The sequence below is a fragment of the Semicossyphus pulcher genome, unplaced genomic scaffold (assembly GCF_022749685.1).
Source record: "Semicossyphus pulcher isolate SPU_LCO1_2020_fin unplaced genomic scaffold, fSemPul1.0.p SCAF_6, whole genome shotgun sequence".
Lineage (NCBI taxonomy): Eukaryota > Metazoa > Chordata > Actinopteri > Labriformes > Labridae > Semicossyphus > Semicossyphus pulcher.
Window position 1 is genome coordinate 27,441,919 of NW_027211737.1, and position 12,436 is coordinate 27,454,354.

Consider the following 12,436-nt stretch of genomic DNA (forward strand, 5'->3'; position numbering starts at 1 on the left):
TGATTCGATTTCTTTTTTCCGTCTGTTACAATTACAATAGCCTTCTTAAAATGAGTTAACCAAGCTAATATTACTCACATTATAATGACCTAAGCTAGCTGTTTTTACTCAAGTTGAATGGGACCACAGGAATCAGTGCAGCTGGTCTGTTGACATTTTCTTTTCCAATCACCGCCTTTAAACACCACCGTATCCCGTACTGTGTTCCGTTTAATGTTTACTTCATGTGCCGCCTTCAGTTTTGTAGATCTCTCTGTCGTAGCCTTCAGTTTTTGTATCGTTTAAAGGTATAATAAATATGATTTTTCCTTGCATTTTGTCAACAACACATTCAAACTGGGCCCCTCCTCCTGGGCTCTTTGTTACCAGAAGCTCACTCTCGCTCTCTCGTGTAAGAACACGCCCACCGACAGCATCACGGTTACCTTTGCGCTAGCATACTAACCGCCGGTTAGCTTGTCCTATCCGGTTTGAGGCGCCTACCTGTCCAACAGAAAGAAGGCCAACTCTGCATTGCTCTTTCGCCATGTTCGCCGGTCTTAATGGGGCCCAGTTGCTAATTTGAACCACTCCCACACTCACCTATACGCTGTGATTGGCTCAGGGAACCACAACAGCGCCCCTCCTGAAAATGTCACGTGCAAAGCAAAACAGCAGAATAGATGCAGAGGGAAGGGTCTCACAAGGGTCTAAGGGTAAAAGTCTATATTTATTCCTCTGGATTATGTGATTAGAACCACTTCCCTAGCAGTGGTCGGTTCTTGATAACAACAGTCCATCAAGAAATAGAAGACCTTGGAATGCCGTAATTACTAACAGCAGCAGTTCCTCAGCAGCAGGCTCTATGTCAGTTATTCTAATCATACATCTTGTGACCTTACGTTGCTGACCTTGACCTTTGCCTCCAGTCTGGTGGTGATGTGTATAGCCGGGCTCTTCTTTATTCCAGTCATGGGACTCACAGGTTTCCATATGGTGCTCGTCGCTCGAGGGCGAACCACCAATGAGCAGGTGAGGAGCTCATGCTTGTTGTATGTACAGAAACAATTATTTGCCTGCTATTTATCCAGCGTATGTCAACAGAGCTGTGAGGCCCTGCTTCACAAACAGATCCAAACACTCACACCTGAAGCTGCCCGACTGTTCAAACTGGCTTTAGGGCACATTTTAAATAGTTGGAATCGTACCTGTAGTCCCACTAGTGTGTTAGTTAGTTGCACTCCAGCTGCACATACAGGACTGTTGTACAGAAATAAAAGACAGGAAACACTCCTACAGTAAAAGGAAAAAAAAAACAGCAGCCACATTTTTCCTCTTACACACTTTTTACGTGATGCTTCAACAACATGACTCATCTTTATGTATTCAAGCAAGGACCTTTGTGTGTATATGAATGTGTGTGTGTACATGTGTGTGCACTGTGGCCTTGAGCTGCCGACTCTAAACGAGGCGCTGTGCTCCTCAGGTGACGGGCAAGTTTCGTGGAGGAGTAAATCCCTTCACCAGGGGTTGCTGTGGCAACGTGGAGTACGTCTTATGTAGTCCCCTAGCTCCGAGGTAAGATGCTTTACAATGCTGCATGCGTGTGCGTGTGCGTGTGCGTGTGCGTGTGCGTGTGCGTGTGCGTGTGTGTGTGTGTGTGTACAGCGGTTGCTACTTTTCTGTCACTAAACATTCACCTCCTGATGATTCTAATGCAAAGTGATGCATTCCTGCACTTGAGAGAATGCAGGGTTGTGCGTGCATATGTGTGTGTCCATGCTACAGCATCATCAAACTGCCATGATAACACAGACAGCAGTATCTTGTGTGGATAGGAGTGTATGCACGTGCTGTAAGGTGGTTATAGAGGTGCGTTTCCAGCTCTGCCTGAGAGCAGCCAGCTACCCCGGGGGGAGGCAGATGGCTGAGAGAATAGAAACACAGTGTAGCACAACAGTTAATGGGAATCAGAGCGCAGAGCGAGTCAACGTGCCTTTTACACACAGCATCGCTTAAACCAAGGATGTTAGTTTTACAACCTATAGGGACGAGTCCTGTTTCATAAAACCCAGCAGTGTGACTGCAGAGAGGCAGCAGCAGGTGAGGGTGAAATGCTGCGTTACAAACATCTGCTGTTTGGTTGTTTCAGCGTCTCTGATGGAGGGTCGTTGATTTACTGAACCACTGACTTGGAACATGTCGGACCTCCTGATACTGAGGGGACAGTTAGGAGAGTTATTGTAATGCCTATTAAATCACCAACAATACTGTTGAGCAGAGTAACAGAAAATACACCACACGCATTACACTCTTAGTTTTCACGCTTACCATTAAACATTAAAAGAGATCACAGTGACGGCTCTTTAATTATGAAAGCAGCCTGTAAGAGCCTTTTAAACGCTGGTTTACTGTCAGGAAGTTGTGTTTGAGATGTCTCTCTAAAGCTGTGTAACTAACCAAACGGGATTATGTAAAATGTTTAACTAATTTCATTACAGTACTCTGATCTGTCGGTCTCTGGAAGACCAATATGAGTTCAAATACTGAAATGATAATTACCTTTAGTAAAAGCATTAAATGTTCTTATGTTAATTTACAGGTGTACATATATATACAGGAGATATATCAGCTCATATACTGTATGTTTATCGATAACATAAACATTCTAATCCTGATAGACAAAAGCAGTTTTTTTTATTTGTCCAAAGGTGTATTGACTCTTGTACACCTTCCTTATATTACAGAGGCCAAACAGATCACTGTAACGTAATATACATGAAACATGGAGTATTTTCTTATAGAAATAAAGATTCAACTCTTAAAGGGGCTATATCTTTTGAGTATATTTTATTTTTTCATGGGTTTCACATTTTAGGGTGTTTATTGTTCACAGTGAAAAAGTGAAAACTGCATAATTTAAATGTTTAAAAAGGTCGCCTCTGAAACGGGCCGTTCAGAACAGCTGTAGGTTTCTATGTAGAACCTAGCTTTCGCTGAAATCGGCCAATCATCTTTCACCGTCATTGACCTCAGGCTGCCTTCTTGCACAAGCTTGTAGTCAAGTCGTTAAGTCAAGATTTCAACGTAACATTCAGATACCTTTAAATTGTTTGCATAGCTAAAATATGTCCCCTTTAAGAGTGAGGTGTGGAGTCAATAAAAGGTCAAAAACATTGTGAGCTTGCAAAATAATGTTCACAAATATTTTCGCAGCCTGCAGGTGCATTTCATGTTTTGTGTGCATGTAAAAAATATTTGCATGCAAGTATCTAAATGTGTAAAATAATTTTGTTCTCACACTTTCAAGTTTGTGAAGTTTTGCAGGTGTAGAAATATTTTGTGCTCACAGATAAGATTTGCAAATGTGTAAAAAGTTTTTGTACCTGTAGAAACTATTTGTGTGTGTGTACTTAAATTTGTGCCATAATATTTACAGCTTACAGACACACACATTTCCTTTGTGCATGTGTGAACCTGAATCCAAGTCAAGTTTATTTCTAGAGCACATTTAGAAACAACTCATGTTAACCAAAGTGCTGTACAACCAAGAGAATCCACATACGCAGTATTACACAAATACTAAAATAAATAAATAGAAGAATAAAACAGATAAGAGCAGAGATAAAACCAAAAAACAGAACAAATATAAAAGAAAGATAGAATAGGAAGAGTCGAGCTCAACTGGAATTGAAATCCATCAATGGGTCTTTAGCAGGGACTTAAAAATGTCAAGCGACTGGGCAGTTCTTATGTGGATAGGTTGGCTGATCCAAAGCTTAGGAGCAGCTACGGCAAAGGCACAATCCCCTCTGTTTTTGAGCTTTGATCCTGGGACTTCTAAGAGCAAGCTGCTTGGTTGGTTGACCTAAGTGCTCTAACTGGTGTGAAGTATTGCAGGAGATCGCCAAGATAAGAAGGAGCCATTCCATTTAAAACCTTAAAAACAATCAACAAAACGGACAGGGAGCCAGTGAAGGGAGGCCAAAAAAGGCGTAATACTGTCATGCTTTTTTCCTCCCAGTGAGCAGACATGCGTCAGCGTTTTGCACAAGCTGAAGACGCCACATAGACAACTGTTCTACACCCACAGAGAGAGTTACAGTAATTGAGCCGGGATGTAATGACGGCATGGCTTACTCTCTCAAAGACAGAGATAAGGCTTTACCTTGGCTCGGAGTCTTAGCTGAAAGAAGCTGGTTTTGACAACTGTTTGGTGAATTTAAAAGAACTGTCAAAATTCACCCCAAGATTTTTAACAGATGGACATTTGTAGGGAGCTAGAGGGCCAACCTGACTGTTTCTTTGTGCCTCAGCAATGCCTACGCCTCCATGTTTTCCACTGACCATCCAATCAGAGGAAGCTAAGCTGTTCAATCAGGGCGCAACAGATTCTAGCATGCACATTCTGCATATTTAATCAACGCAATGACCATTATTTGACTACATAGTGAGTCTCCAATAAGAGAGTAAGAGTAAGAAGGACTTGCTTAGGAGAGTGAATTTATTCTGCAGCAATATTTTTATGCCTTGTACTACTATGTACTAAAATCTGAAATGTTCTGTGATTGGACAGCACCCGTAATAAAGTCTCTAATGAAAAAAAATGTAACAACAGCTAAATGAAACAAACACATTTCAGTCCAAACAGACAAACATGGGTGTGACACCTTTTTAAACAATGCCAGGTGACTTGCCAAAAAAATCATTGAAACATCACTAAGAAAAAATCTTCACAAGAAATAGAAAGTATTAATTGCAAGGAAAGTTTGTTCACGCCTGTTTCCTAATTTTCTGCAGGTACACATTTGACCCCAGGAAAAAGCCCCATGTCAAAATCCAGCCCCCATTTATCAGACCCGACCTGTCAGACAGACAGATCACCATCAAGGTCAGCGACAACGGCATCCACAGCACCATCATCAGCTCCAAGGTCAGTTTACTTACTTCAGAGCTTTCACTGCTTTTTGTTTGTTTCTATGTTGTTCGACTGACGCACAGTTTGTCCTTCTACATGTGGTCGGATAGAACAATAACAAGATAAAGTTACAACGTCCTCCTGTCTGTGTGGCCTGTAGACATTAGGGCCACTCCTTGTGCATGCAAATTATGAAATGTGGGCTAAGCAGATTTTAACAATTAGATGAACTTTCCTGCATGTGATGACTTAATCAATATCGTATTGTTTTCATTATGAAGACATTTACAACCAATAATTGTTCAAACCGTAGATGATTGATCTTTGAAAATGTTAAAACACATCAAGGAAAATGACAGAGTGTGAAAAAGGATGAGAAAAGTTCTTTCCATTGTGCACAGGGAAAATCTGTCCATCGCCCTGTCAGGATATTATTGGACATTTGACGTCAAAGCCAAGTGACTCACAGATATGCAGCCATGGTTTCAATTCATGACATATATTGCAAAAATACAGTTTATGGAAGAGATCTATAAAGATACACTAATTCTATAAGTCCTATGCAGAAAGAGAGGGCTTATCTGTGCTCTGTTAGAGTAACCCTACAGATTTCATTATTTTCTAGCTGTTGGGTTGGACAGTTACTTTTCTGCAAACTGAGGACGATTCATTAAAATGTAGAGCAAAATAGTGTTGGAGCGTTTTATGTGGAGTTAGATTGTAGAAAGAGGGGACATCAACAGACCGCTGTAGCTCACTCCTCGTCTCTGGCTGAATCCGAAATGTCTGGACTTCACTGCTCTTGCAGATTTAGCTGGAACGTTCCCAGGAAGTCTGTGAATCCTGAGGTCTGTCCAAACCCCTAATTTACCAAGTCTTAAAGGAGCCTCAAGCAGACTTTTGGTAGACTTCCAGAGAGCCTGCTTGGAAGCAATTACCAACAATTCATTGAGATATGGACGTGACGCTGTAGTTTTTTTTAATTGCTGAAAAAAACGATTTAATTAAACTGTTTGTGTCCAAAATAGTATTCAATCATATCATGAAACAGAACTATGTAGATGAATCTGCTATAGAGGTAATCAAATGCATTTAATCCATATGCCTTTCCTTGAGATTAGAGTCTTAAAGGGCCAGTTCGCCGATTTTCAACCTCAGTCCTGTCATGCTAGTATGGAGAGCTAATGCCATTATGGTAGGAAAAAGAATGCAATTTCGCCTGTGCCTTTGGAGGACGCTATCCGCTTCTACAATGGGTCCTGGAAAACCTCCGCCAGACTACATAAACGTGTCATCTGGCGGAGGCCAGGGAGCTTGCTCTACACTTCCTCATTCCAGGACGCCCGCCTCTGATGTCATGTGTCATTCAAAATCGCCATGTTTGAAATGTAGACTGCAGACCTGAAGATTTTTTAGACGATCCACCTGTATATTCTCGTCATATTCTGAGCCATTGCCTGCACTGCCTTGACTAGAAAACGGTAGAAATAGGGCACAATGCATGCTGGGTGTTGTAGGAATGTAGTATGGGCGAAACCACGAGCTGTTTGTACAACTTTCTATGGCGGCAGTTTCAAATATTATTGCTTCTATCGATCACAGAGAACACCAGCTTTGAATGACAGTGGCTTTTTCCGAGGCGAATATCTCCTCTACGGCTACATTAGCCACTACTAGCATATCAAGCCTAAATCTCCAAATTAACCCTCAGGTGTTGAGTTGCATTATGGGAAATGCCGGCGTCAAGTTAGACAAGGATATGTGAAATATTTAAGATGACATCTCTGGTTCTGCTGCATTGATTTCAGTCTCTTTTTATGGACTCCAACAGTGTTACAGGAGAGCAATGCAGAACTGTTTGAGTACTCCTTTGAGATGAACAAATTATCGTTCTATTGAGAAAATGTCCTTTCACCATTTCCCTCAATTAGCCACTTGAAAGAATAAATTTAAGCTCAAGTAGAGCAGCTGCCTGGTGCAGCTTTGCTTTCCTACAACCATCTGTGAGCATTGTGTTGGTGCATCCCCAACACCAACACATGCTCTTCTCTGTCTCATCTGCTGTCCCTCCACCTGTTCTGGATGTGTATAACCTCCTGCTCTCCTCCCCTGTAGTCCAAAAGCAGCCTGGACGGCCTGGACGAGAAAGAGACCCAGCCGCCGCTGCCCCCCAAAGCAGACAGGTACAACCAGCTGAAGAACCAGCTGACCTCCAGCGAAGGTAAGAGACACAGCCTCTGTGTGTTCATCATCAAATCCTCCTGTCAGTCAACTTGAATCCAATCTCTCTCCTCTGAGGGCTGAACAAAACAGCATTTCCCAGAGCTCCCCTTGTACGTCACCAGTGTCCCAGTGTCTTCTTGGCATCAGTTCAGCGCGATAAATGTCCATCTCAGTGGCAGGTCAACAGCCTGTTATTTATGCCAGGCTGGACAATAGTCATGATTTGTAAGAAGGAGCCCTGTTCACTGAATCAGCACCACATTTGTGTTACAATGGAGAGATTTCTAAGTGAATCATCGCAACATGAATCACAAAATTTTTTTGAAGGCATGTTGCAACAAAGCTCCTTCAAATAGAGTCTCAGGAGAGGAATACGGTCTTGAGTCAGGACTCAACTAGAATGATGCACAGCCTTCAAATCACTGCAAATCAGGACCAGTGACAGAAGCTACTGTGGTGGTTTTCCAGCTAAAGGTGTAAGCCAGTGCCAGTTGGTTCTTTTAAATGTTGCATTGTTGCATGTTGTATGAAGTGTCAGTCATGTATGTTGTGAACCTTTAACAGCAGTGTCCCTCCAAAGGATTTCCAGCATTATGGGCCATTTTTTCAAGGAGTGAACATTTTCTGCTCTTCCACGGAGCACTGCTGCTGCCTGGTGGATCTTTAAAGTACTGCAGCTGTTCCAAACGGATTCCCTCTCTTTCGTAAAGCAATTTGACAGACTTATAATCTGTGAAAATAATAGGTAATTGCATATCCTTTTGAGAAACTCATGCACCAGAGCACAGGAGCACCTTGGGTTTTCAGGTTTTGGTGGATGGCCCCGGAGGGACAGCTGATTCAGTTTCTTCTGTGGAAATAGAGATTAGTATATAGTCATATTTCTGTTATCTCAACAGTGTTAACTCTGGTTTTCTTTCTGTGTGTTGTAGAGAGTTCTCTTTCTGGTAAGACCCATCCTTCCACTCCTGCCATGTACAAATACAGACCGTCCTTTGGCACCATGCCTAAAGTCCACTACCACACTGCTGGAGAGAAGGTAAGAGCTTTGATCTTATAATGATATTACATTCAAACATTCTATCATCAATAGCTCCACCCTTATAGCCAGGTGTTCACTGCCTTAAGGAGCAGATTTTATTCACATTTCCATAAAGATTTGAGGTGTTATTCTGCTGTCTGCTCCTCAGATTATCATGCCAGATGACAGGAAGACATCGGCCATCTTAGAAGAGGGTGTTCGTGGTCATGACTACCGATCCGAGCCAAACCTTGACATGCCTGAGTACACCAACGCTCCCCTCCACCGCACCTTCCAGTCCTCTCCCCTCCAGCTGGACTCTGACCCCATCACCTCCCGCTCCCTCAGCCTGAAGCAGGGTCACCGCCGGCCGGAAAAGGGCCAGCTCCCCGCCCTGCAGCCACAGACGGTCACCTCCACCCCCTACAAGAGCGTCTTCTCACCCAACACGCTCTCCAACCGTAACGGCAGCCTGTCGTATGACAGCCTGCTCAACCCCAGCATCTCCCCTGCAACTGCCAGTGAGTGCATGGCCCATCGCGCGATGCCCTCCATGGGCTTCCACTCGCCCTACCTGCCCACCAAAATGTGCCACATCCGGGAGCCTGAGATGCAGAGGCAGCAGGTCCCCGCCACCTACAGTCCAGTGCTGCCACCTAGAGGGATGGGCCGGCAGTCCCCCCACCCAAGGGACAGGGACCCATCCCCGGTGCGCTACGACAACCTCTCCCAGACCATCATGGCCTCCATCCAGGAGCGCAAAGACATGGAGGAGAGGGAGAAGCGGCAGATGCTGCGTGGCCGCTCCCAGACCCATATCTACGCCCAGGACTCTGGTGTGTTTGACGGGGGGTATGGTCTATCCCATAATGCTTGTTACCCAGATGGGCCTCGTTGCCCTGTTTCCAGAGGCCCGACACCCCCGGCCTATGGAGGCTCAAGGGACAACCTGATGGGGGTCGGGCTGGTGAGCTACGGGCAGCGAACCCCTGTGTTGCGCCATGCTGGCTCCACACTGGGCCGCGCCCCTAGGACTTCATCCACCTCCCTGCACACTGACCACAGTAGCTCCAACAGTAGCCACAGCAGGGCCACCTGCCCCGATGGCCCCTATCGCTCCCCGGCCCACCAGCCCCACTCCCCCGCCATGCCCCGATCCCCCTCCTACTCCCACCAGAAACTCTCCTACATCAGTGCCCACGAGAGGACAGACTCACCTCGTCTGGGGGGCCCAAGGTATGAATCCTAACGTTACCCCTGAGGGACTGCATGCTTTGTACTGAGGAGGGACTGGTGGGCTTGAATATATAAAACCCTTTTTCTGGACTCTGTCAGCAATTCATGGGCACTAATGTACTAGTCCTAACAGAGGCAATGTGTAGCTTGTGTATGATATTTGTTATGTCCATTTATCCATTAAGTCTGCTGTGAATTCTGCATGTTCTGTTCTGTTTTTTATGTTTGCCTTTCTAGTAAAACATCATTTTTTTGTATTATTTCATGAATGTCAGATGAATAAAGTTGTGACTCCTTTCATTTCCTTTTCTTTTGCATGCTTTTCACCAACTGGCTAACATTCCTAAACCTTTTGATTCACTAACACAAACACAAACTGTCTATTCTCCACATGACTAATCTGCATGTTGCCCTTATTATTTGCTTGTGTCGAATCTCTTCGGCTCCTCTTGTTGAATAATAATCTGTTCTTCTCTTTCCGCTCAGAGAGGCCATGAAAGTTAACGGGCAAATGGACTGCCACCCCAGTGCCCCCGGGGTCGCCCTCAGCCCCAGCCGCCACAATAACGTGAAAAAGGTGACGGGTGTAGGAGGCACCACGTATGAGATATCAGTGTGATCGAGGACACTGCATCCACAACTACAACGGCCACCTGCTACAAAGAGATCCTCTTCTCTCTGTAATTTTTAATCAGGGGCACATAGCACTTCCTGTTTTGGATTTATCGTCCAATCAGAGGGTCTGTCTGCTCTGCTAGCTAAATACCAGTGTGTTTGTGAAGGAGGGGTTTGTCTGCAGGCCGTATGTGTGAGGAGTGTCTTGTTGTTAACATTTTGTGGCCGTACAACAGATTGTCAATATTATTGCTGTTGTATCTCAGCTGTGATCATGAAGTTGTTCCCTGTCACACACAAACTTCGCTCCAGAAAACGTCGAACAAAAACACCACAGAAGAAGAATGAATCACTGACATCATCACCGTGGACCTCTGTGAGAAGACTAACGTCCTTTTTGGGTCAATTAACCTCAAGAAGTCAAGGTGCTTCACATTAACTTGTACTGTTTCAACATATTTGATGGAGTTTTAAAGCTTTGAGAAGTGATGTCGGAAATAATACATTCGATCAGCGACAATTGCACCTGCAGGTTAGGCAAAGTGTGAGATAAAAGGCTGGGAAAGGAGTCAGAAGTCATCGAAACATGTCTGGTGGTTGCATTCCCAATTCATTTAGAAATTGTTGCTTGTAATTAAAAGAAAAAATACACTAAATTTGGCAAAAATACATAGAAAGAATGCAACTAGGGTAGGAAGGTTCCTGGTTCGAATCCCGGTTCGGATGTAGTGGGCCTTTCTGTGTGGAGTTTGCATGTTCTCTCCGTGCATGTGCGGGTACCATTCGGGTACTCCGGCTTCCTCCCACAGTCCAAAGACATGCTCGTTAGGTTCATTGGTGACTCTAAATTGCCCATAGGTGTGAGCGTGAAAGGTTGTCTGTCTCTGTGTGTCAGCCCTGTGATTGACGGGCGATCAGTCCAGGGTGTACCCCGCCTCTCGCCCAATGACAGCTGGGTTGGCTCCAGCCCTCCTGCGACCCTGAACAGGGTAAGCTGTATAGATAGTGAGTGAATGGATGGATGAATGCAGCCTGGGCTGCACGGTGGTGTAGTGGTTAGCGCTGTCGCCTCAGAGGTAGAAGGTTTGTGGTTTGAATCTCGGTTCTGACGTAGGGGGCCCTGTGCATGGATGGGTACCGTTCGGGTGCTTCCCACAGTCTCACAGTCCAAAGACATGCTCGTTAGGTCGTCATTGGTGACTCTAAATTGCCCGTAGGTGTGAGCATGGAAGGTTGTCTGTCTCTATATGTCAGCCCTGTAATTGACTGGCGATCAGTCCAGGGTGTACCCCGCCTCTCGCCCAATGAACATGCCCTGAACATGATAATAGAAGGATGGATGGATGCAACCAGCAGAGATTGTAGATGCTGTAAATTCATACATTATGAATGTCTCCTTTATTTTGCAGTCGAGTACAGCTAAGCCCCCTTTACTCTCTTCATGAAGGCGCAGTATCATTATCATCATCATTATAATCTTTTTATTCTAGTGAAGTTCAGTTTGGTGATTTCAACTTGATCCAGACTACAGCTGGGATCAGAGTACCTCATCCCACCGAGTTCAGATCGAGTCCAGCGCTGCACATCCGAAACAGCTACCCTGTTCATGTTTTTGGTAAAAAAGAAGAAAGTATGTACGTCATGTTTGTGTTATAATCACAGGAATGGCAAGGTGTGAAGGAACAAGCCTTCGTCCCATGTAGTGAAAAGAAGGTAACTGCTCGCCCAGTCTTTATTTTGTAGTTTTTTTATTCGGTTTGTTTCCTTTTTTATATACCCGACCTTTCAAAAGATATGTTTGATACATCTTTTTTATACACATCATTAAGCCTGGAATGGATGTTTTACTTTGAATGGAGTTTTTTTTGTTGATAAATTATAAACTCAGTTAATGAGACTGTGATGATGGTTTAAATCCATACAGTAAATATAGCTTGTTCTACCTTGCAGTGTGAAGAAATGTATGATGAAATGTTATTACAAGATGTGTGATATGAGGAAGTAAGACACTAGAGTAATAATCTCGAAGATTTTCATTTAAATAAATGTCTGTTAAGTTACTATATATCGCTGAATGAGGTAACACAATTGTGATTGAGAATATGGCCCACTGATGAAAGCCTTTGCATTTGCAGTATTACAGACCCTTTCGCAGAAAAAATCACAAGCGGCGCCCAGTTAGTGACGCGTTTTCCATCACCCAGCAGTGGTTGGTCTGCCAGAGAGGGTAGGCGGAGCTAAGTGGCTGCTTTTCTGGTCTCTGCAAGTGTTGCGAGTAAACAGTAATCTACTATGGCTGAACAAACAAAGAAAAGATGGATGACTACAGATACAACTTCAAAAATAAGTGAAAATCCAAAGAAAAAGAAACAAATTTGACGCTCAAATGAAGGCAAACAGTCTACAAAGGAAAGCGAACCGTCAGCGAGGAAAATCAAGATCCA

The 12,436-nt window shown here is 44.1% G+C and overlaps 1 protein-coding gene across 1 annotated transcript in view; it reads left to right on the forward strand.

The window, feature by feature from the left end:
• zdhhc8b (zinc finger DHHC-type palmitoyltransferase 8b) overlaps window positions 1–12,108 on the forward strand; it is an 81,145-nt gene extending 69,037 nt beyond the window's left edge. The window contains exons 5-11 of the mRNA XM_069683821.1: window positions 909–1,011; window positions 1,466–1,557; window positions 4,780–4,912; window positions 7,013–7,118; window positions 8,053–8,159; window positions 8,311–9,377; window positions 9,864–12,108. Of these exons, the coding sequence (XP_069539922.1) occupies window positions 909–1,011; window positions 1,466–1,557; window positions 4,780–4,912; window positions 7,013–7,118; window positions 8,053–8,159; window positions 8,311–9,377; window positions 9,864–9,996 (1,741 nt within the window). The 3' untranslated portion in view covers window positions 9,997–12,108. The remainder of the gene's footprint in view (window positions 1–908; window positions 1,012–1,465; window positions 1,558–4,779; window positions 4,913–7,012; window positions 7,119–8,052; window positions 8,160–8,310; window positions 9,378–9,863) is intronic.
• Window positions 12,109–12,436: the final 328 nt, after the last annotated feature.